This window comes from Eurosta solidaginis, chromosome 1, assembly GCF_040869045.1.
Source record: "Eurosta solidaginis isolate ZX-2024a chromosome 1, ASM4086904v1, whole genome shotgun sequence".
In the NCBI taxonomy this organism is placed as follows: domain Eukaryota; kingdom Metazoa; phylum Arthropoda; class Insecta; order Diptera; family Tephritidae; genus Eurosta; species Eurosta solidaginis.
Window position 1 is genome coordinate 390,101,594 of NC_090319.1, and position 24,502 is coordinate 390,126,095.

Consider the following 24,502-nt stretch of genomic DNA (forward strand, 5'->3'; position numbering starts at 1 on the left):
TATACCACCGATCTCTATGATTTTTTCAGACAACAATATATGCTATATACGTAAGCATTTTGTGAAATTTGAAGCTTCTAGCTGTTAAAACGGGGCAGAAATTGCGCAAAGTTTCTTATCTGAACAATCGGTTGTATGAGATATATACTATGTATACCACCGATCTCAATGATTTTTTCAGACATCAATATATGCTACACACGTAAGCATTTGGTGAAATTTGAAGCTTATAGCTGTTAAAATGAGGCCGAAATCGCGTAAAAAATATATATACTATATATATATACTATATATACCATCATATATATATTATATATATCACCGATCTCTATGATTTTTTGATACAACAATACATACTATATACGTAAGCAATCCGTGAAATTTGAAGCTTATAGCTATTAAAATGGGGTAGAAATTGCGAAAAGTTTCTTATCTGAACAATCGGTTGTATGAGATATATACTATATATACAACCGATATCTATGATTTTTTCAGACAACAATATATGCTATATACGTAAGCAATCGGTGAAATTTCAAGCTTATAGCTGTTAAAATGGGGTAGAAATTGCGAAAAGTTTCTTATCTGAACAATCGGTTGTATGAGATATATACTATATATACAACCGATCTCTATGATTTTTTCAGACAACAATATATGCTATATACGTAAGCAATCGGGGAAATTTGAAGCTTATAGCTGTTAAAATGGGAGAGAAATTGCGAAAAGTTTCTTATCTGAACAATCGGTTGTATGAGATATATACTATATATACCACCGATCTTTATAATTTTTTCAGAAAACAATATATGCTATATACGTAAGCATTCGTTGAAATTTGAAGCCTCTAGCTCTTAAAATAGGGCAGTAATTACGAAAAGTTCCTTATCTGAACAATCGGTTGTATAGGATATATACTATATATACGACCGATCTCATCAATTTTTTCAGGCAACAATACGCGCAATATACGAAAGTTTATGGTGAAGTTTGAAGCTTCAATCTGTTAAATTGGGTAAGATATTACAAAAATCCTCTTTTTCTGAAAAATCGGTTGTATGGAGGATATATGCTATAGTGGTCCGATCCGGTCGGTTCCGACAAATGTCTAATCGGACACCCAAATACACCCGCTCACCAAATTTTATCAAGATATCTCAAAAATTGAGGGACTAGTTTGCATACAAACAGACAGACGGACAGACGGACAGACGGACAGACGGACATGGCTAAATCAACTCAGCTCTTCAACCTGATTATTTCGGTATACTTAATGGTGGGTCTATCTATTTTCCTTTAAGGACTTACAATTTTCGGTTTCGTGACGAAATTAATATACCATTTCATTTTCATGAAAGGTATAAAAAGGGACGACTGGTGGCTCATGATGGGTATTCTGTACCATTAAAAATTACAATATGTGCATAAGTATTGATGCATGTCGATGCGTCTCTTGCAATTAAAGAAAAATAGTTTAACAGGCCTCTGTCACTAAATTTATGTTAATAAGAAATGTCATATTTTTCTCATCCAACGCGGCCCATCATTTCATTTACTATTTGCCGTCTTCCAGTGAATTTTACAGCTCCGGCTCACGCTCAATTCTCACGGGAATGCTCTGGATCATTGAGAGACTTGAGAAGCAGATGTCGTGAAATTTTCGCACACGTGAAATGTGATAGGCAGATGTCGCCGCTGTTTTTCATTTAACTCATACGGCGAAAGGCTAAGCAACGACATCTATTTTTGAAAAAGTAGGTATATTAAAGGCCGCGCTGCCAACCTAAAAAGAAGTAATTAACAAATTATCTGGCTCACAAATTGAACCAGACTTCTATCTGGATTTATCTGGCTCAAATCGTTGTTGTTGCATTTGCATGCAAAATTATTTATCTGGCTCAGGATTTTGCCACCGGATGATAGCTATTATTTCACATTTCATTGTCATCATGCAGGCATTTCTCGTGTAAATAAAAAAATCATTTGGCATATTTTTAGCACTATTTCCAATTCGTATTCTGTTTAAATTCTTGGCACATTTATATAATGAAAAAATAATCAATAAATCTAACAATTTATAATGAAAAAACTTTTAAAAAACTTTTAGTGAAATTACTTTTTGGTGCCACAACATAACTCAATCACTGCAATAAGTTTATAAATAATTTACTGTTTGCGTTACAAAGGTTTTTGAAAAGCTGGGGGTGCGTGATTAAACATGCAAACGTACATTTATGACATGTCCAACATGACAAAAGCTCGCCCCTTGAAATTAACATAACCCACTGATACCAAATATTTTCTATAAAATTTACATTCCCCCCCCCCTCCCCCCCATTTATGCACATTGGTGCTAGTGAATGCTGCAAGTGGTACAAACGCCATCGTAAGTGCGTGGAACTACGACCTCACGCACACACATAAAATGCGATTATATACTTAGGCAATAACGAGCTCTACATTACTTATCTATATTTTATTTATGAATGCAAATCTTTGTAATGCGTGCAAAGTAGTTGACATTAGGGGGGATGAACAATTATCTTAAATTAATTTGACATTTAAAGAAATTTAACAGAAAAATAAATAAGATAGAATAATATTCAAGACAAACTGACCTGGCGAACCTTGTTCTGCTTAAAATTAACTTCTATTACTTCCATCGGAAAAACTCCTTATAAATCAAACTAACATTTTTTTCAGCCTTACTCCCTCAAAAAGTCATACTAAACTCAAAAAATATTATAAATGCAAATATATTTTCATTTATCAAATACCTAAAGTCGATAATACTCCATTTAAAAATATCAAATATTAATTTTGCTTGAACACGCTGAAATGGGCAGCACTTTTTTCATCCATGGAAAAAATCCTTACTTTGATCCCATTCCGACACCCGTAAGCCGCGACCAAAATATATATGTGATATTGCGGACCTTGGTATTACTGAGAGGGGTGGTACTGGAAAAAACGTTATTTGAATTTATAAGGGCCACTCTAATATAAGTACATACTTATGTGTGTATATAATAATCTCATGCGACAATGTATGTGGGAGGCCTTCTCCGAAACTTCTCAACCGATTTTGTAAAAATTTTGTATTCGCCTGGAACTCAGCCCATATAAAGAATTGTTTTGCCCATAGGCAAAACATTTTCCCTAATTCATAATTTTTACTTTACGTTAAATGAAAACGGATAGAGAGAAGAAAATAGAGAAAAAGAAAAGAGGATAAATAAAGAAATTAAATACAAGGCGCCACATACATACTTCCAAGACGGGACGTCCTACATGTTATATGCCGACTTCAAGCGGCAACCACTGAAAAGCTTTTCATGGCCGAATGACGGTACCACTTAGAAAAAACGTTTTCTTTAGTATTTTGAAGCTGCCTTTGTCTTGAACGTCGGACCTTCGGTATAATAGGCGACTGCGCTACCACCACACGACGGCACCCGAAAACGAAAAACCTTTTAAACAAAAAGGTAGTATTTGGAAAAAAGTTCTATGCAATTTAGGAAAAGTTGGTGGCTACGGATATTTCAGTCTAATTCGCTATATCTTCCCAAATATTTCACCAATAATTCTTTCCTTTATATACCGGAGACGAAGGGATTCAAGGGGTTGTGTAGCGCAACATATAGCTTCTCCAACCCAATTGTCAACCTCACCTTCGAGCGGCGAATCCCGTTTCACTAACAGACGAGGCTCTGGCGACCCCAAGCTCCTGATGGAACTTGGGGGTGGGGAGGGAGGGATGGCCTGAAGGTTCAATGTGGCCATATAAAGCCTTCGGGGAGTAACCTAATCGCTACAACAACAACAACAACAGGAGGGAGCTCAAAGTGGAAAATAAATAATAAGTAAGAATGAATAATAAATAACGAGCTAGGGATGAAATGAGGGGTAGAAAAGGGATAGTAAGAGAACTGAGAAAAGAATAAAGTGATAAAAGAGCAGGATAAAGAGGTGAAAAACTTACCGAAATATGTTGCACAACGATATCTCTGGAACTGAAGACTATCAACGTGAACCTTTCATGGTACACATATATGGCACCTCTGTCTGGTGGAAGGAACATTACGGTCCACACAGAGAGCTGAAAAACAGAAAAGGGCAGTGGTACTGACCTTTGCTCGAAACATCCGTTCGCTAATCAGTTTTACTGACTTTCTGGCTTTTTGCAATGTCTTGCAGTCGGAGATCTGCGCCATAGATGGAGCAGCAAGATAGTTCCTTTGATACACACTCAGAACTTGATAAACTCGAATATCGTACGGAGGTGTCAAGTCTCGTTGCCATCCATTTCTAGATCTCCGATTTAAATAAATCTATGCGAGGTGAACAGCTTCGCAGTACCATAACTGAGTTATCTCTTGAGAAAGGATCCAAAGCTACGCTCTTAGGTCAACAAGTGTGATGTAGACCAACTGAGATGAGGTTCATATGACCATGTTAGATGGGAAAATACAAAGCATCAGCTTACTTACGAGTCATCATATTTCACTTTTTTAATGCAACGGTTGCTCTATGATGGAATTCACCAGCAAGCTTCCTCTGCAGAAGCAGTCAGTGTGTGGAGAGAGAGGAATAGATTCATAACTTTTTCTGCCGATTCTTCTCGATTTGTAAAGTAAAACTCAAAAAGAAAAAATTAAAATCAATCCATTTAGCGATAGTCCACATAGGTAAGAGAACTCATTGGTAAAATGCTTATCGTCGCTGTGCTAACGGAAACAGTTATGTGTTTTCAAATTTGCTTACCCAGGGACATCCAGGTATGTGTTTTCTACCAAATACTTACCCAGGGACGTCCAGTCGCAGGGCCACAACAGCAATTGCGTCCTGGCTTCCCTCAAATCAGACGTAGTCACCTATCACTTACCCCCAGAGTGACGACATCACCCCCGGTGCACTTCAGAATTCTGTAGTTAAACTGTTATGGATTAACTGGGAAGATCACGGGGATAGTTGGTTTCATGAAGCGGCATAACATCCGCATTGCAGCGATCCAAGAGACCAAACACACAGCAAGATCTGCTCTGCAGACCTGCTCTGGACATAACGTCCACAGAAAAATCGCGAGAGCGGAAATGCAGGCGGTCTCGCGTTTATCACCCACCACACAGTGCAATATAATATATTTGATCCCGACATCTGCATTACGCTACCGACTGTCGTACATCCTAAGAGCTTGGGTGTGACGTTCGATCAGGATCTACATTTTGGATTATATCGAAAATCCAGAGCCGTAATAAGATCCTAAATCTCCTTCCTTGGGGTAAAAACCAAGAAACGCTCATTACTACTTACAAAACAGTTGGCCGGCCGATTGCATGCTACGCGTCCCCGATATGGTCGCCAAGCCTAAAGGTTACTCACTGGAAAAAAATGCAGGCCTGCCAAAATACTGCCCTCAGAACCGCTACGGGCGGGCTGTCCTTCTTATGTCCCCAGAACTCCACGTACACAATGAGGCGAGAGTACTCCCCATTAGGGAGAGAAATGAAATGCTAAACGAACAGTTTCTGTTGAATACCCAGAAACCTGGGCATCCCAACAGACATCTGATTGATGAAGCTACACCTCCCAGGGGCTTAAGGGGTAATGTTCATAAGCATTATGAGGAATAACGGCAAGAACTGCATGCATTTCCCTACCACCAAAAGCAAATATGAATCATGCTTGAAAACAGCTATGTACTATAAAACGGCGCAAATATTTATCACGTCTTAAGGGGTAAAAAAACATGATTTTTTTCTTCACACATCAATAACGTACTTTCCATAAAATATTTAACAAATACGACATTTGCACAATTTTGCAAATGGACACCAGAAATAAGTTTTTTGATCTCCTGAAAAGTTACTGAAACACCTAACTGTTTTTGTGAGCGCAGCGACGTTATGTAGGTAGCATTACCCTTTCACTGGTTTTTTTTTCAATTTGGACCAGCAACAGGTTTTTGCAACCCTTCGTAAAACTGTAAGTACCAGTAATAATCTTTGTTGCTTTTCAAGTCATATTATTACTCATACGACATGGTGTCCAACATTGAAGACCATTATACTGTTTTCACACAGACGGCTTATTGAATAATAAAGGCAGTTTTCTACATTAAGACGCTTATTGAGCTCAATCTTCCCTACAAAATTCGAATCTATTATTATTTCGAATATAATCGAATGCCTAACGAAGTCGAAAGCACAATGCAACTCTGTTGGCAGCGTTCCGCTTCCGTTTCCGCTTCTTAGTTTTCAAAGCAAATGTCATTGTCTGCATGGCGGAACGATACAAGGTGGCCGCATCGAACAGCTGATTATAACCTTTTTTATTTGATTTGATACATCAACTACCGGCGCAGTACGATTTTGACATTTGTCCATCGAATTTACAAGTACATGGAATTTTTTTTGTTTGTAGGTATGTCACCATGCTCCCACCTTGTATCGTTCCGCCATGATTGTCTGTCTCATCCTTCATACTAATCGAGCAGTTACTTCTGTGTGAAAGCAAAAAATTTACGATTTCATTAGCAGGTGAAATGAGATCATTAAGTTTCTGTGTGAAAACAGTATTACTCTTCGTATTATGTATTATTAACAAACAAGCCTTCCAGAAAACTTTAATTAATTGACATTAAAATGAGCGGGCAGCACAAGCACAAAAAGTTGACAAAAAAACGACGAATATGTATGCACGCATGTATGAGTATGTATTTGTGTAATCAATTTATCAACCCAAAGGGGTTTTGCTCAGTTTAACGCCTACGAACACTCGCTGTTGTTGCTTGTAACGCTGCCATAACTATAAGCAGCATATCAAAATTTTTATTTAAAAAATGTCACAATACAGATAATTGTTTATTATTTCTTTTTAATGGCAACATAAGACAATGAATGCAGCCTATGCATGCTCTAATGATGTAAATATGTATATGAACATGATAAATATATATATGTAAGTACATACAGTGGCTCACGAAAGTATTTTGCATTCGAAGCTGATTATGAAAATCTTTGATTTATTTATATTTTATTATTTATTCAGTAAAAACTTTCAGTTGTATTAAAACTAATGATTAATTTAATATTAATTTAATGAAACAAATTATTTAAAATTCAAAACATATTTTCTATTTTCCATAAACTAAACAAAATATTAAAAATCAACACTTCTGTGCTCACAAAGGTATTGTAACCAATTTAGTGCAATTCCTCTTATTTGCAACCTTCTACTAATGTTCGAATCACTAAACTGTTGCATAAATAACTTCATTATTCAATAATGCAAAATTGCCTTTATTAAAGTACTTCAAAATAACACTTCTACTTCTCAACAGATAGCGTGCTTAAATCAAACTTATTCTGATTCTCAGTTTTACCTCCTTTTATACTCTGTGATTTCTTCGTTCGCATACTTCTAGGAGTTTCTATTTCCAGAATTTTCTACTCGTTTACCAGCTATAAATTTCCCAGCTATAACTACAGATACACGATTGTTATAGCTTCTCGCATAGCCCATGCGCGTGTATATGTGAGTAGTACTTCCAAAGATGATTGCCTACTTTCGGGAGCATCTCCGATAAGATATATGCATGTATTTGTGCGTCTCTCTCCGCTGCGTGTACGTACATATGTGTAGACATAATGATTGATTCGTTTATGTAGATGCAATTGACTGCCTGCTTTATTGTTGTTGTGGCTTCATTTACTTAAAATCAGACTAGTGATGTGAGTATCACTTAGTGTCACTAATATTCGTCACAGTATTTTTCTCTTTGTAAAAAACTCTAAGTAAATGCTATTTAATACTTTATGTCCGATTTTTTCCCCACTCTTAAAGAAAAGCAGATTTAGGGTCACTTTTCAAGGAAATTTTATGTTTCCCCACTTTATTTTCCAAATTGGACCAAAAATGTGCTATGTTCTTGGGCTCAAGGTATTGTGATGAATATTACCATCTCTAAGATGTTACTAAGTAAATGCACAATAACAAAAACATTAAAGCAAGCTACATAAACACTTTAATCATCATTTACCCACATACATACAAGGCAACGAAGAGATAACTCACACACAGATGTAGTCATCAGTCGAAGTAGTGCTCATATATATACACGCATATGGCTATGCGAGAGGCTATAAACTACAAATACACATGCATATAGCTGGTAACCAAGTAGAGAATTCTAAAAGAAGAAACGTCTAGACATTTGGGGCAGAGACTATAAAAGCAGCACAAGCTAGTAGAGTAGTCAGTAAGCAGTTTGATTTAAGCACGCTATTGGTTGTGAAGTATAAGTGTTATTGTGAAGTACCCTCAAAGTAGTCTAATAAAGACCGTTTTGCATTATTGAATGTTGGAGTTATTTATTCAACAGTTAGCGATTGGAACGTTAGCAGAAGGTGGAAAAAGCGGAATCTGTTACAGTAGCTGTGTTTTTTTACTTCTATATACGTTTACGCTTAAACTTTATATATACTGCTAAGCGTCAAACTTTAAATACACCTCTGAAATTGCTGCGCATAAAATTTGTCCTGCTAAATTTCAATACGCATTATACTCAGATGTTACTTAAATATGTGTCTTTGTTTCACCCTCTACACTAATTCTATGTATTCTATTGCCATCTTTCAGTGAGTTTTACATCTCCGGCTCACTCTCAATTCTCATGGGAATGCTCTGGATCATTGAGAGACTTGAGAAGCAGATGTCATGAAATTTTCGCACACGTGAAATGTGATAGGCAGATGTCGCCGCTGTTTTTCATTTAACTCATACGGCGAAAGGCTAAGCAGCGACATCTATTTTTGAAAAAGTAGGTATATTAAAGACCGCATTGCCAACCTAAAAAGAAGTAATCAACAAATTATCTGGCTCACAAATTGAACCAGACTTCTATCTGGATTTATCTGGCTCAAATCGTTGTTGTTGCATTACATGCAAAATTATTTATCTGGCTCAGGATTTTGCCACGTGATGATAGCTATTGTGTAGAGTTAAAGAAGATTTCATAAATCGTTTCCATATATTTGGCTACTAAATATACAGTAGCGAACTGAAAATTAGCTTTGGCAACTTTTATCAAATTTAAATCAGGGATGGAAACTATTATTTCTTTTATAATATAATTCCTTGCAAAACTATTAATTTTGGACTTTTAATATATTTGGATCAAGATAAAAATTATTTTCCGATTTTTATTACCTGAGTCCGATAGAACTAGTTGAGCTCGGAGTTTTAAAAATAAAAGTCCGGAAATAAAAGTTAAATCCGGACTTTTATTTCTTAAGGCCAAAATAAAAGTCCGGATTAATAACAAAGAAACGGCTTATCCGAAATAAAAAATTTGTTTTAATTAATTATTTTTAAGAGTCCGAGTGTAACTAGTTCTATCGAACTCAAAATACAGACTTTATTTTTATATGTGGACTTTTATGGAAAAAGTTCGAAAAATAAAAAGGATGCATGATTTGACATGATATTGCTATAGGGATACCTGAGAACTCAAACATTTTCACCTAGGACAATTTTTTGACCCAGACTTTTTCGACTCCGACAAAAAAATTATAATTAATTTCTGTCCCTGATTTAAATTTCATCAATTGAGTTCTTCTTTTTATTTATGATAATAAATAAAAAAGCTCTATGAGCTTTGTAATTTAAGCCATGCAAAACAATTTGAAAAAACGTTACGAAAAAATTAAAGACATTATACGAACACTTGGGAGTTTTCTGAACTATTTTGAATAGGCAATATTGTAGTCCAACGAATTTTAGTCGAACAAAAAACCTGTTATTGACAGACTTATAACTAGTGTTTTGTTCGAGTAAAGTTGATTGAATAAAACTGCATGCTCAATTCAATTCAGAGAACTCCAAATAAAAAGGATCTAAAAAGAAGAATTTAATTGACGAAATTTGATAAAACTCACCACTGCTGTTTTTCTGTACGCTACTGTATATATATTTGTATAGACCAATAAAATCTGGATCTTACCGATGTTCCAGTGCTGAAGAAAATGTATTACTTATTAAAATAAAGAGCCCGAAATTTATTGCACCAACTAATCATTTTATACGAGGACAAAAGTGGGACTTAATGAAAGCTTCGCAAATATCACAAGAAACTATTATACTTATATGTGCGTGAATCTAAATATGAAACATATATAAACTTACATATTGTAGTCGCGACTTCTCTTTTCCCACGTTTTTATTTGAATAAACTAATGACGCGTTTCTTAACTAGTGTCGACATACACTTATCGAAATTCCGATACTTTATGATACTTTTACATTAGGGCTAGTTCACATGGTAAGCTAAGGGATAACTTAAGGGTCATATACACTATGCGACATGGCAACAGAATCATACACGGTTAGCCTACTGTACATGAGACGTAACTGTAATCTGTAATATACTACAGTTCGGCCATCCTGACCCTCAAATTTTTCTATATCTGACCCGGTAAACGTTTCTTCAGGACCACTTTCGAGAACTAAGTCCGCTGAGCTAAAGACCCATTTTTGAGCTTACTAGCTTCAACAACACCATTGTATGTTATTTGTGTGATCTGGCAACCGTCGGCTTCAGAAAACTCCATAGCACCACCACCGCGCTAAATGCCATTCGCACCCAGATAAATTGCGGTTTAAATCAAAACCCCCACCATAGAACAGTACTCGTTGCGCTAGACCTATCAAAAGCTTTTGATATGGTGAACCATGGCACGTTACTGCAAGACCTGGAAGGGTCTACACTTCCCCCATGTCTTAAAAGGTGGACCGCAAATTATCTGGATGGTCGGCAGGCATCGGTGTAGTTTAGAAACGAAACATCAAAACCAAAAAGAACTAAACAAGGGGTGCCTGCCACAGGGTGCAACAGACATCTGATTGATGAGCCAACACCAGTCAGGGGCTTAAGGTGTATGAAGCCATAAAATACAATCAGGTCCTCAGCGGACTCCACAAACAGGCGTCAGACCTTTATGCCAGGAATTGCCCGGTGAATTTAGTACTCAAAGAACAGTACCCAAAACTTGCTGAAGAAGAACGCATACTCCCCAGGGAAATGCAAGTCACTCTAGCTCAACTTCGATCTGGATACTGTAACAGGTTAAACTCTTACCTATCCAGAATCAACCCCGGCATACAAAATGTATGCCCGCTTGCAATGTGTCCCCACATGACACCAACCATCTCTTTAATTGTAATGTGGAACCAACGCCTCTAACACCCCTCTCATTATGGTCCACCCCTGTTGAAACTGCAAGTTTCCTTGGGCTCCCGTTAGAAGATATTGATGACAATTTGTGATCGGTCGAACCTATTGGATGGGGCGAAGCACTGCTACAACAACAACAACCAGTTATAGCTTGTTCGTTATCTATTACTATCAAAAATGTATCGATTTGCTATTGAAATATTGCCAATTTCGAGTTGTTATAAAAAATTGTCAACATGTTGTCCATTTACTATGGAAAAGTGATCGACTATTTATGGAATATTATTGATATTTTATTGTGAATTTATCGATTTAATATTTGAATTTTATTAATTGTTCAATTGTTTACGACAACGAATCTCATCTCAAAAAGTCCGAAATCAGTCGTTTGCGGTAAAGTTAACTCTGTTGCCGAGTACTTGGTACTCACGCCCTTTTTTCATATCGAATTGTCCTCGTTAGATACTTAAGTGTCTCGCATCTTACATGATGTGACAACTCATCTGCCTGGGTCGGCCTAGGGCTACCGTCAGGACTTGATTTAGAGCCGGGTACAACCTACGAACTTGTGCCGGTTACTTAAGCTTAGATTGCTTGAATGAAATAATAGTGAATGAGTACTACAAAGTTATGTCCTTCTAACAGAATCAAAATCTATTTTTTTCCTTCATGAATTTTTTCATTTGATTGAGAAAGTCTTTAACTCCCATACAAGTGTTAACGTTAACGCAAAAGTTTAATAAAGTGTACCCATAAATTATATTGCATCAGCACAGCTGCAATCCGAGTGTATATGCACTCAAGATATGATATCGAACTGACAGGCAGATGCTCCACACAGAATTCGCTTTTAGTTTATAAAATTTTATGTGCATTAACGTATTGACAGAAAACGGATATTTGATTAAATGGCAGAGTGATAAAAGGTGGGAAAATTTATTGCTTATGAGTTTTTGTTTCTTATTATTTCTAATTTATGCGTGCGTTTATACATATGTATGTATGTATGTATGTACATATGTACTTATGATGCTCATATCTGTAGTTACAAGGAATGACAACCTATATCTTATACTTTTACATGGGATTTAGCGGGTTATCCTTAATACTTCTCAAATACGCATACCAAAAAAAACAATGATGTAGTCCCAAACAACTAACTATATTTCATCCAGCCAAAGCTCGCTCTTAGTGTTTAATTTGCAAATGACAAAAAGGACCAATGAATAAAGCCAATAGAGCCCTCCAATTTTGAGGCTTACATACAGATCAGAGAACTGCAAAAATCACAATTTTCTTTATTAAATCAAACACTAAAACTTGCATTCACATTCAATCATGCGAATAAACTCATAATTAAATAAAATCATAATTGAATAAACTCAGCATTTGTCTTTACTAGACTCCGCTAGCATGATTGCGATCGAATGACCGAACAGGTTTGGCGTACGATTGTATTGATCAAAGGAAGGCAAGCAGAGAATAAAATAAAAGCACGAGAATTAGTATCGTTTAGTTCGGCAAACAAACAGAATCGTAAGCAATATTTATATGTATGTTTATATGTATGTTTATATGTAGCTTGTCGCCGTGACGTAAGGGCAGAAGAATCATGCAAATATTCAGACGCATGTAGTTTTCATATTTGTCTTTTCATTCCGATGAATGTAATCGCTGTTGAGGCAAACGAGCAAACGCCTGAATTGATTATATTCACGCATGCAATAAGTTGGTTGATTTTAAATCAATGTCGATTATGTTCGTTTAAGCAAGTTGGATCATTGAACACGATCATGTTGCCGAATGTAATCGAACGTTGTTGTGTTCGATTTTGCTGTTCTCTGATACAGATAAAAGTGCTTATGTCAATAAATGTAAGGCTCGCATTTACGTACATTTAAATATCTTTGCTTAGCTGAAAGTGAAAAGCAATGCCTGCATTTTGGTGGATTACACTGTGCGAATAGCAAATTGCTCTATGTTTGCAAATTTAATGGCGCTCACCGAAGTGCAAATAGACCCGAGAGTTCATACATTTAAGCGCTTACACGCTGCTGCGTTTCGCTCCTCTTAACCACAGTGGTAATTTAACTATGTAGAAAAGAATGAAAAAAAAATGTTCGCATTCGTTGCTTTTTCGCCACCATCATTGTCACCACGTACCACAAACACAGTTCACTTACGGTTTGCTCGCTGCCATGCATCATGTGCTTTTATGCTCTTTCCCAATTTATGCGCACCACTTTACGCGAAGCACTTTCCCCGAAATTGCATGCTGCGGTGCGTTTTCGCATATATGTATATCTATGGATCGATGCATACCGCAAGATATTTACGTCAGAGGGTGTGCAAATGTACATAGATACTTGCATGTGTGCGTACACTAACTCTCAGCTCTAGTATGTCCATTAGGGTGGTTCCTATAAAAGGAGTTAACATTTGTTTTCAGCCTCACCCCTTCAGATGCTAATACCTTGGTAAAAAATATCCTACACAAATTCTGCTCCCGATTGCTGACGGTTAATGGGTGGGATCGAAGTTATGATTTTTCTTTTGAGACTGAAAAAAATATTTTTTTATTTAACACTGTGATGTAAGTTAAGGTTTTAGTCTTTTGAGTCTTCAGAGAACGATCTGATCTGAGCCGTCTCCAACCGGGACCAAAATTTATAAGTGAGATTTTCGACCTCGGTATTACCGTCTGAAAACTGTAAAAAACCGATTATTTAATTTATAATGACCGCCGTAATGCACATACATATGTGCATTCAAGTTAAAAAAACTTATTTTACACATAAAAGTAGTACCGAATTAGGCCTGTATGGGTCCCATAGCAAATCCAAATAAGGCGGCCCCAGCATGATTTAAAAGCATGACAAATAAGGGCGGAACTATCTTCGGCTATGCCGCAGATCCCATAAATTTCATGAATGAAGCTGAACAATAATATGATCAAATTCGAAAAATTCATAAAATCTGAACAATCTCTTGTATGGGACATATGTTATACATACTACCTACTTGATAAATTGTTCAGACAACAATTCATACCTTATACATATGAAAGCAGCTTGTGAAATTTCAAGCTAAGTATTAGCTGTTAAAATGAGGAAGAATTAACGAAAACTTATCCTTGAAATCAGTTTGGAGATATATGCTATATTCGTCTGGTCGGTTCTAAAAAATTATTAATCATCAAGATATTTTAAAAAATGGGGGATTATTTTGCGCTCAAAAAGACAGACGGACATTGCTAAATCAACTCAGTTCGTCATCATGTTTATTTTGGTATACTTATTGGTGGGTCTATCTCATCTCTTTCAAAAACTTTCAATATTTGAGAATCGAACAAAACTTAATTTACCATTTTATTTTCATGTTGTTTTCAACAAGCAGATCAGTAAACCGTTGTTCCATCTGCAAAAATTTAAATGAATATAAATCAGCAAATAATATGTTTTCGAATATGTCAGTCCTTGCGGTTCTGATTACATCGATCTAATTGAGCCAAATCTCGGATACTATTGGTGATCTGTGATCGAATTAAATTTCTTAAATCGCAATATCACTAAAATGGTGATTCGGATGGAAGTAATACGTGAAATAGTGGCTACAAATACTTATTCGATACGTGATCGTATCTGAATCTGCCAAACTATTTATAAAAAATATAACATGGATCTAATGAGTACGTATGGTCACCAGTAAACACATGTTATTCAAAGTATGTATCCATCATTTTAGAGATATTGTGATTTAAAAAATGGATTTCGATCACGGATCGTATAAGACGATACGGGCGCTGTCTTTAAAACATTGACATTTTTTTTCATTTTGGAAAAGTTCGTATTTTAATTGAGGAAAACAATTGCCATTTTCGTATCTGAGGAAGTTTTTTTTAATTACAGGGAAGAGGTGGTGGCACTGCCCGGTTTTTTAAATTACTAACGAAGCTCACCCTTAAGGATGGCTTTTTATAAAATAAAAGACTATTTTCCTAGACCAAAGATATTTTGGATATCTTTCATGTACATATGGAACATTTCGGGATTATTCTCTTAGTTTCAGGGTTGTTTTTTGGAACAGTTTGATATGGTTTGGGTACTATATAGATTGTTTTTTGAATCAGTTCGAAGAATTTATCGGCTCATTTCGGAATTATTCTCATGTAGAAATTTTTATGTATCCGTCGGCATTATTTTTCAATAAATTTAGAATTTTTTACAGATTAGTTTAGGATAGTTTGGGGACCATTTTAGGACTGAAGGTTCGGACTTTTCGAAATAAATTGCGTTATTGTCACAAATCACACACACAAGATTGCGCATTGCGCATCTACACAAAAGGTCAGCTGTTTTTTATGGGCAATTTTTACGTCATTTTCCTTTAGCTCTTGTTTTTTCTCTCTTTCTTTCATTCGCTCAAGCAGTGAAGTGTGGCGTAGATGCGCAGACCGAAGCAATTTTAAACTCGTGAATGCGCAATCTTCTGTGTGTGATTTGTGCGTTATTGTGATTGTTCTGAGACCACTTCAAGACCGTTTTGTTATATGGATCTTTTCGTGACATTTTCCTTATTTTTTTATATAATTTTTGGATCATTTCGTAACTGCTTCGGAATAATTTCGTTATAAATTTGCGGTTATTTGCTACCAATTCGGGATCGTTTGGGGATTGTTTTCGCAATTATTTTGGAATCTTTGCGCGGTTATTTTGAAGTTGTTTTCGTGATCATTTTTGAATGGTTTGGTTGCTATTTTCGGATTGTTTCCGTTTGCTTCAACTCGGGACTGTCTCTCGATATTTCGAGACTATTTCATTTACTGATCTGCCGAATACCGAATCGTATAAATCTTTACGTATATCGAGGGTGCATACAGGACCTACATATGTATATACATACATAGATAGATTGCACCACTTACGCTTTCAAGTTTAGCTGCATAGTCATTCTATTTACTTTGTGTTTGCTTCTTTTTTGGTTAATTTGCATTGCATTAATTTAGCTTTGAGTGAAAATTTAAAGTTTCCTGTTTGATGACAACACGATGTTGTTTGCAGACTACTGAAGTTGTTGAGTTGAATTAAGCCGTGTAAGCGACATTAGTTAGCGGTAAATGTAATCCAATCACCCATAAATAAGATATGCACTGATTCATTTATATCGCCCGTAAATATTATATTTTTAAAGTAAACAGTCGACGGACTTAGTGCTTAATATGTTATCATAACACTCGGATCAGTCAAAAAAGTCAAACATAACCACTGGAAGTAGTTATTGAATTATAGTTTTCATTATCGCAAAGTAGTGTCACACTTATGGTTATGCCGTGGATTTTGTCGATCTCAGAGTAAGCTTCAGTTTGACAAACGAATGAGTCAATAGCCAGGTCGGGAAGGGTAGTATGAGCAGCAAATGATCGATGTGGTGGCGGTGAGCGGCGCTATGGCAGCGGACAGCACCGATTGCTTTTGAAGATTACCTTTTGGAAGAATGCTTCTTCGAAGGTGTCCTAGGGCGGTAGATACTCTCTCCGGTGCTACATACTTGCATCATCTGTAGATACTTCTCATTAGGACCGTGAAATTTTTGGTGTTGTACTACTGACTTCCCCTGTCTGTATAATTGCATCATGAAGAACTCCCTAGCATTGTTTGAGAAACATGAACATAACCATTCTATGTTGACGTACTATATATATAAATATCTTTATACATATATAGCTGTTGTTGTTCCATTAATAAAATTAAAAACAAAGCACGGAAAATGCTAAAAACGAAATACCCTCATAAAAAATGGTTTATTATGATTGGAAATAATAGGTTAAAATTTAAAAATAAAAATAATAAATATAAAAATAATAAAGCAGTTAGACAAACAGTACAGATCATAAGCGGGTTTAAACTTATCAAAAATATGACGATAATTATTTAAATTACACAAACTTTGTCATTTTGAACACTGAAAATGTTGTAAATTCATTTAAGGTTTTAGCAAGGCGAATTCAACTAATTCGCCGTGCAGATGAATGTCAAGTCAAAAGAAAATGTTCACTCATTTCGATTAACTGACGTATTGTTGTACAAGGTGTTGTACGGAAAATAATAAAAATGAAGTCGGGATAGCAACACCTGGTACTCAATTCACCTTGGCTTTTAATATACAGATTCACAACAGTAAACCTGTTAATTTTACCCTTTGGTATTTTTCACGCTTCAGTTGCTTTTATTCATGAATTTAATTAAGGTAACTTTATTCTATGAAACAGAAAAACCATCAACTTTTCTTAGTACATTTAATGTGGTTTTTATGGCCTCTTTCGTTATGGAAAATGTGTATACCTTTGCTTTCTTTGTTTTTTTTTTTTCAGATTCAAAAGTCGACTGGTACGCTGCTTAGCCTCTGCAACATATATTGTGCGACAGATATGTTCCCTGGGTATTACCGTTTACACGCCCAGCGTAGCGTTAGCGACCGTAATTGGCATTCCCTATTGGGCTTCAATTATAGGCATGGCAGTGATTTGCATATTTTTCACAATCATGGTAAGTTTAACGTGTGTAAATATGTTATTTAATATGTTGGTAGCACATCTTCCCGTTTCTGCGTTAACCATTTATCTACAAATGAGACAGTATTGAGAAATCGAAGAAAACTTGTCGCGTTTTGTTAGATACTTGGTGAATGAAGGATTTGAAAACCGTTATGGTTATTCTTTTTGAATGTTTATCACCTCGCCCAAGTCGACGTCTGATATGTGTATTCACATAAAAAGCCGAATTTCTTAAAAATTGTAGTTACGTGGTTTACGCAGAAACAAGAATAAAATTTGTTCCGCTAGAGTTAAGATATTTTACCCCCAAAAACATGTGCCCCAGTTTTGCCTCCAGCGGTGAGAGGTTTGCTGCTGCTTGACTGTTTTTACTAAAAATTTGTAGGCACAGGCGCAATTATATTTACTCGGCAGTTCTATGCAGCGACTTATGTCAAATTTTCTACAATATTTTCAAACCCATTAAATATTGAATTTGTTAATCCAAAATAAGTTCTTAAATTCAAAAAAATTGTCTTAATTATAAACAAAATGTATTTAACAAAGTGTGATTGATTTTGACAGTTCTCCCTTTAAGAACCGGACTATGATGCTAAATATTTGTATGATACTTTCATATTTGTAACAAGATTCCCCTCGTGTAGGCGAGGTTGACAATTTGGTTGCGGAAGCTGTAAGGCTATGAAGCTTTTTATTGCTTATGGACCCCTTGAATCCTCTTACAATTCCATTTAGGTCATAGAAGGTAGAAGTATAAAAGGGGACCAAGGTATGAAGATTGCGATGCGTGTTACAACAGCGAGGACAGCAAACTAGTCGGTTTTTTTTTTTTCAAAACGCCAGCTTGCGAACAAATACGGAAGCGATGGGAAGATAGCTGTGGGGTAGTTTTATCAGCTGCCCGTCAGATCTGGGCATTTACAAACGTGCTCGGTTGTATCTAGGAGCTGTTCCCATTCCAATTCAACCGAGTCTTGCAATTTGGGTGCAATTAAGCGAAATACCATATATATGTAAGTATGCTCGGCTTTTGAAATTCTCATATTATTTTCTTTGTAGTCATAAATAATGCTGTGACACTAGGTAAAATGCAAAAAAAAAAACAACAGAAGTGATAAAATGCTACACTACACAAAAACTGTTTTGACAGCGATATTGCAAGTTAATAAAGATATGAAGTACTCCGATGGGTTATGAACAATCTCGTCGTATATTCAAATCAGTTTTTTGTTCCAAACTTAATTTAAAAGTTAGATAAAGCTTTTTGTTATCCGAAGGAAAATTATTTGTTTTTATAATAAATTTTGTTGATAGAGGTTTTTGCAGAGCAAAGAAAATATTGGCTTTTGGTTGTAGCGTCTATGTTGAACCACGTTATAAGAATGACGCCTTGTAATAATGAGTATCTAAAAATCCTAGAGTTCCGAATCGAAGCCCATGGTGTTAGGATTCATGCAGGTATTATAAAAAATGTTGATCACGGACGACGTCGATAATATTGATGTACAGGAGTTTATATCTATCTCCACCCTTTTACACCATTATATCCCAAAGCTAGCCGATTAAATCTATAATACCTATGAAAAATTGTAGCTGGGAATAAAGATGTATGGTGGTAGGTGGTTTTGCTTTGGAAAAAACAAAAAACCTATTTGCTGTTAGAGAAATTCCCTCACTACAGCAAGCACCTTGTCGTTGGTGTGAAGGTTTGAACGGATTCCATACTGCCCGACTACGGGGCTGAGCTGTTTAGGGCCTGAATCCACACCGTTTCGCTCCTCCGATACCGAGCCTCGGGAAGTAATGACGGCCTTACCACAGCAAGGGGCGCTGTAAGCCGACGATGTATCATTGTGAATAAGACAGGTGTGATAACTTCTGCATAAACGTCATAATTACAAGTATAACCGATCTACCGATTGACTATATTTGGCCTCATTCTGTACCCCTTTCTATGACCCGCTGAAGATAGTCAGGCAGTTGACGGATAATATATCACCCTTGCTTTATCCACAATGATGTATTTTCACAGAAACGTGACGAAAACACATAAAAAGAAAAAATTTAAGCATAAAGCGTGCGATACAAATTCAATATAACAAAAAACAAGAATCTAATGCGCGCTTTAGTAAAAAGTCGAAATTTCACTCTTTTATTGGCACAGCTAAATCGCAAATTTTTGTCATCCATAGAAAATTTGTACACCTAATTTTTTCACTGAGTAAAATGTTACTCAGTAGGCGGCCGCCGCACAATGACATTTTTCATATAGAAGCGTTTAACACAAGCTTATGCATTCCAATAGCATCGCCACAATCAACCAAGATGGTGCGTTTGTAAATATGAAGGAACTTCAGACTTGGCAATTGAAGTTTATTAGGCTTTGCCCATTCACATACAAAATTTCGCGAAGCACTGTTGTAAACATTCTCTCTATCAGGCATGCTTAACCAACGAAACGATATCATTTCGTTACGATAATCAACGTTAATAAACGAAACGAAGTCATTTCGTTTCGTTTATTAACGTTAAGATCGTCAAATTAACGAAATGATTTCGTTTCGTTTTCTGCCATATCCAAACGAAATCAAATCGTTTATGTTGATTATTAATTTCAAACTATGCTGGCAAAGCTGATTGATGGCGGAGTCATTAAAGGTGAAAGCATTAGCCAAGCTGATGGCAACTTTTCTCATGAATTTTGACAGTACAAACATTTCTCAGAGCATTTTTGACATTACCACCAACGAATTACACAAACAAATTACATAGAGTTTGTGTGTGTATGTGCGCTCGTTGTTGCCACCTTACGGCTTCACCATGGCTATAGCATTGCTAGCACAATTCAAACATAAAGTATCACGTTTTTGTTAACGTTTTTAACGTTAACGAAAGCTTTTCGTTTCGGTTAAAAACGAGATACAATTTATCTTGATAATTTCTTTATCGATAATATTTCGAAGTGTTTCAACGGAAACGGTGGAAATTTTTTGATAAACGATTAGCTTAACGTTAAGGTGCATCCCTGCTCTCTATACAACAAAAATACTTGCTAACATATTTTGTGTCGTATTCGATTGTAATATTGCAGTTTTTAATTGTAAAAAATGTTAGAAAACTTACCAACCAGTTGGAAAAATAATTTCACTTGCAAAGTGTCCCAACACCCTTAGCCAAAGCAAATGTCAAATTCTTCTTCTTATGATTTGCTTGGAACAAAATTGGGGAGTTGGCTACTTTTCAATACCAGATGGCGCTAGTGTCGCTCATTCTAGCATTCTTCATAAAAATGCACGCAATCTACTCATAATGCATAAGCTTGTGTTAAACTCATCTATATGAAAAACTGCTTATGTGTCGGAGCTGTAAAATGTTACTCAGTCGGCGGCCGCCGCACAGTGGCATTTTTGCTTAGTTTAGACGTGAAAACGTAAAAATTTCCAAGTCAATTTTTTTTTAATTTGAATGCAGTTTGTTTTTAAAATGTCCACAGTATATAACGGTAATTATCATTTCTTATAATTATTGTTCTTCATTGCATTATCTGCTGTCAAACTATGATTTGTTGACGACGCGCTAAATAGTACAATTTACAGAAGTGAAATAATGCGTGGTTTAAATTTAAATAAAATGAAATAAAACTTTGTGGTGAAATAAAAGCTAAAATATTTTTGGGTTATTTAAAATCTACACGTAATTATATTATTTTGCAAGTGTTCAAAAGTTTTTTGGTTGAGTATTTTTCACGAAATTATGAGTTTTTAATGTGTATTATTTTTGTGCTGAAAATATATAAAACCGTGAAAAGAAAAGCCTGCCAAATATTTGAACCACGCTGTACCACAATAATTTTTGAATTTCTACAATAATTCAATATTATTGCATATAACTCAAATGATTATTCATCCCCGTAGGAACCCCTTTTGATAGAATGACGATCACAAAGAGGGAGTTGTATGAGGTGTGGGTTGCAGAACGTGGCCAAAAGCAAAACGATAAAGCGGTTTTAGACCACGTGTGTACCGTTTTAGGAGGGAGTAAATTAAGACGAGGGATTGTATGATGAATGCTGCAGGAAAGGTCGAATTTTTTATCAAAGCTTCGCATGAGTTGGATTCAAGTGAATTACACCAAAGTAAATGTTGTTGAAAAGTTTGCTTCATGGCTTGAAGAAGATAAGAAATTTAAATATAGGTATATTCAATTAAACAAAATAAGGAGATAAGGCTATAAGAAAGTTTTTGTTCTGGGGTAAATTCGAAATTTTTGGAGGGTGGTCCAACCGGAAGGACTCGTTAAAACAGTCGACTTATTCAACCCACTTAAAAACTCAGCGACGGAAAATAATAATTTTTTTTTCGGAGTCCAAAAAGTCCTGGTCAAAAAATTGTCCTAGGTGAAGATGTTTGAGTTCCCATGTATCCCTATAGCAATATCATAGCGAATCATGTATCCTTTTTATTTTTCGAACTTTTTCCATAAATGTCCACATATAAAAGTAAAATCTGTATTTTTATTTTTTGAGTCCGATCGAACTAGTTAAACTCGGACTTTTAAAAATAAAAGTAAGGAAATAAAAGTTAAATCCGGACTTTTATTTTTTAAGGCCAAAACAAAAGTCCGGCTTGATAACAAAGAAACGGCTTATCCGAATTAAAAAAGTTTTTACTTTTATTTCCGGACTTTTATTTTTAAAAGTCGGAGTTTAACTAGTTCTATCGGACTAAGGTAATAAAAATCCGAAAATAGTTTTTATCTTGATCCAAATATATTAAAAGCCCAAAATTAATAGTTTTGCTATGAATCTATCTATATAGTATATAAAAATAAGTGTACATTTTGATTGTCACTCCATAACTCGAGAACAGATAGAAAGATTGCCATGAAATTTTTAGGAAAGATACAGGAAGGAGAGATGATGGTTAATTGATTTTGAAATCCCAAATCAGTTTAGCCATTCTTGAGTTATGATTTTTTTTTAGAAAAGAGTCAGAGTGAGACGGAAAAGCTTATTAAAATGTACGCAGATAGACCAAATTTAGGGCAGAATAATGTCTGCCGGGTCTGCTAGTTATATTATAAAAGGAATAACGGTTTCGGCCCCTGTAAAAACTATATCTGTAATAATAAATTAATAAAAAAATAAATACGTATATCTTTTAGCGCACTGTTTCTTGAACGCTAATGATAATCACATTTGTTTTAACGTAATTCTTTTGCTTCTTTTTCATTTCACTTACATGGAAACAGGGCGGGCTTAAAGCAGCTATCAACGCCGATGTCATACAAACTGGTGAGTGTTATCAGGCCTCTGTAGCAACAGAAATCTGTTGACGATAAAACTATAAATTCTTCTAATGTTTTCTTTTTATTTTTACTCAATAATTTTCAATGGAAAATAGTAACGGTAATTGCGGTGACTTTAGCTGTTATTGTAAAAGGTTTTATTTCCGGTGGAGGTGTACAAAATGTTTACGAAGTCAATCGGGATAATGGTAAGTAGTATCGCTAAATTAAGTTAAGTATATTTATTTCATATTGAAAAAAGAAACTACATTGATTATCAAGTTGAGAACTAAAGATATTTCCAAAGTTAACATTTAAACATTTCAAGTGGGTTAAATTTGATTCGAACATGCGTCGTACCGCCATACATACAAGCTAACTAGGGAGCTTTAACTGTAACTTTTTCAAGCCGGCTTCTTTAACTGGCGCACGAATAGGAACCCAGCGAAAAAAGTGATTTGTCTAATTCTGAGTGATTGATGAAGAAAAAATAAACTTATTGGCTTCAGAGATTGCTAAGGCTTTTACCACCTTCGGTTTACAAAAAAGCAAGACCTTACCCAAATCAAAATTTATTTAAAGCTTTACATACCAATTAAATAATTTTGAATTCTTGACTCACCACCTTGGGGGATCTGACTATTTTTTGCGGCTAGAAAAAACCATAAACAATATTACACCTTCTTTCCAGCAAATAGATACAACTCAGGATCAGCATCACGTACACGAGTAACATCTTTCGCTCTGACCCCATATTTAATGCCAATAAGTAAATATGAAATGTATATTTTATGTAATTATAAATTTTTATACCTTTCATGAACATGAAATGGTATATTAACTTTGGTTTGTAACGTTGAGAAATATAGAAGATAGACTCACCATTAAGTATATCGAATTGATCAGGGCGACGAACGGAGCTAGTCCCTCAAATTTTGAGATATCTCAATGAAATTTGGCACAAGGATGTATTTTTGTATTATATTAGACATTTGTCGGATCCGGTAGGATCGGACCACTATAACATATATCTCCCATACAACCGATCGTTCAGATAGAAAGATTTTTGGCCAATTTCTCCCTTAATTTAGAAAGTCTTAACGTGAAACTCGGTGATATATATTTTAATATATCATTGAAGATTTTTTGAAAAAATCACTTTGATCGGAGCCATATATAGTATATATCCCATACAACCGATCGTTCAGATAGACAGATTTTTGGCCATTTCTCCCTTAATTTAGAAAGTATTAACGTGAAACTCGGTGATATATATTTCAATATATCATAGAAGATTTCATGAAAAAATCATTTCGATCGGAGCTATATATAATATATATCCCATACAACGGATCGTTCGGATAGAAAGATTTTTAGTCATTTCTCCCTTAATTTCCAATATAACAAGTAAGGAAGGCTAAGTTCGGGTG

General features: G+C 35.5%; 1 protein-coding gene across 11 annotated transcripts in view; it reads left to right on the forward strand.

The window, feature by feature from the left end:
• The window catches only part of LOC137238458 (sodium-coupled monocarboxylate transporter 1), a 243,016-nt gene that overhangs the window by 196,279 nt on the left and 22,235 nt on the right, over positions 1-24,502 (forward strand). For all 11 annotated transcript variants that reach the window (XM_067763479.1, XM_067763476.1, XM_067763478.1 and 8 more), the window contains 3 exons: positions 17,604-17,778; positions 23,037-23,079; positions 23,189-23,281. In XM_067763479.1, the coding sequence (XP_067619580.1) occupies positions 17,604-17,778; positions 23,037-23,079; positions 23,189-23,281 (311 nt within the window). The remainder of the gene's footprint in view (positions 1-17,603; positions 17,779-23,036; positions 23,080-23,188; positions 23,282-24,502) is intronic.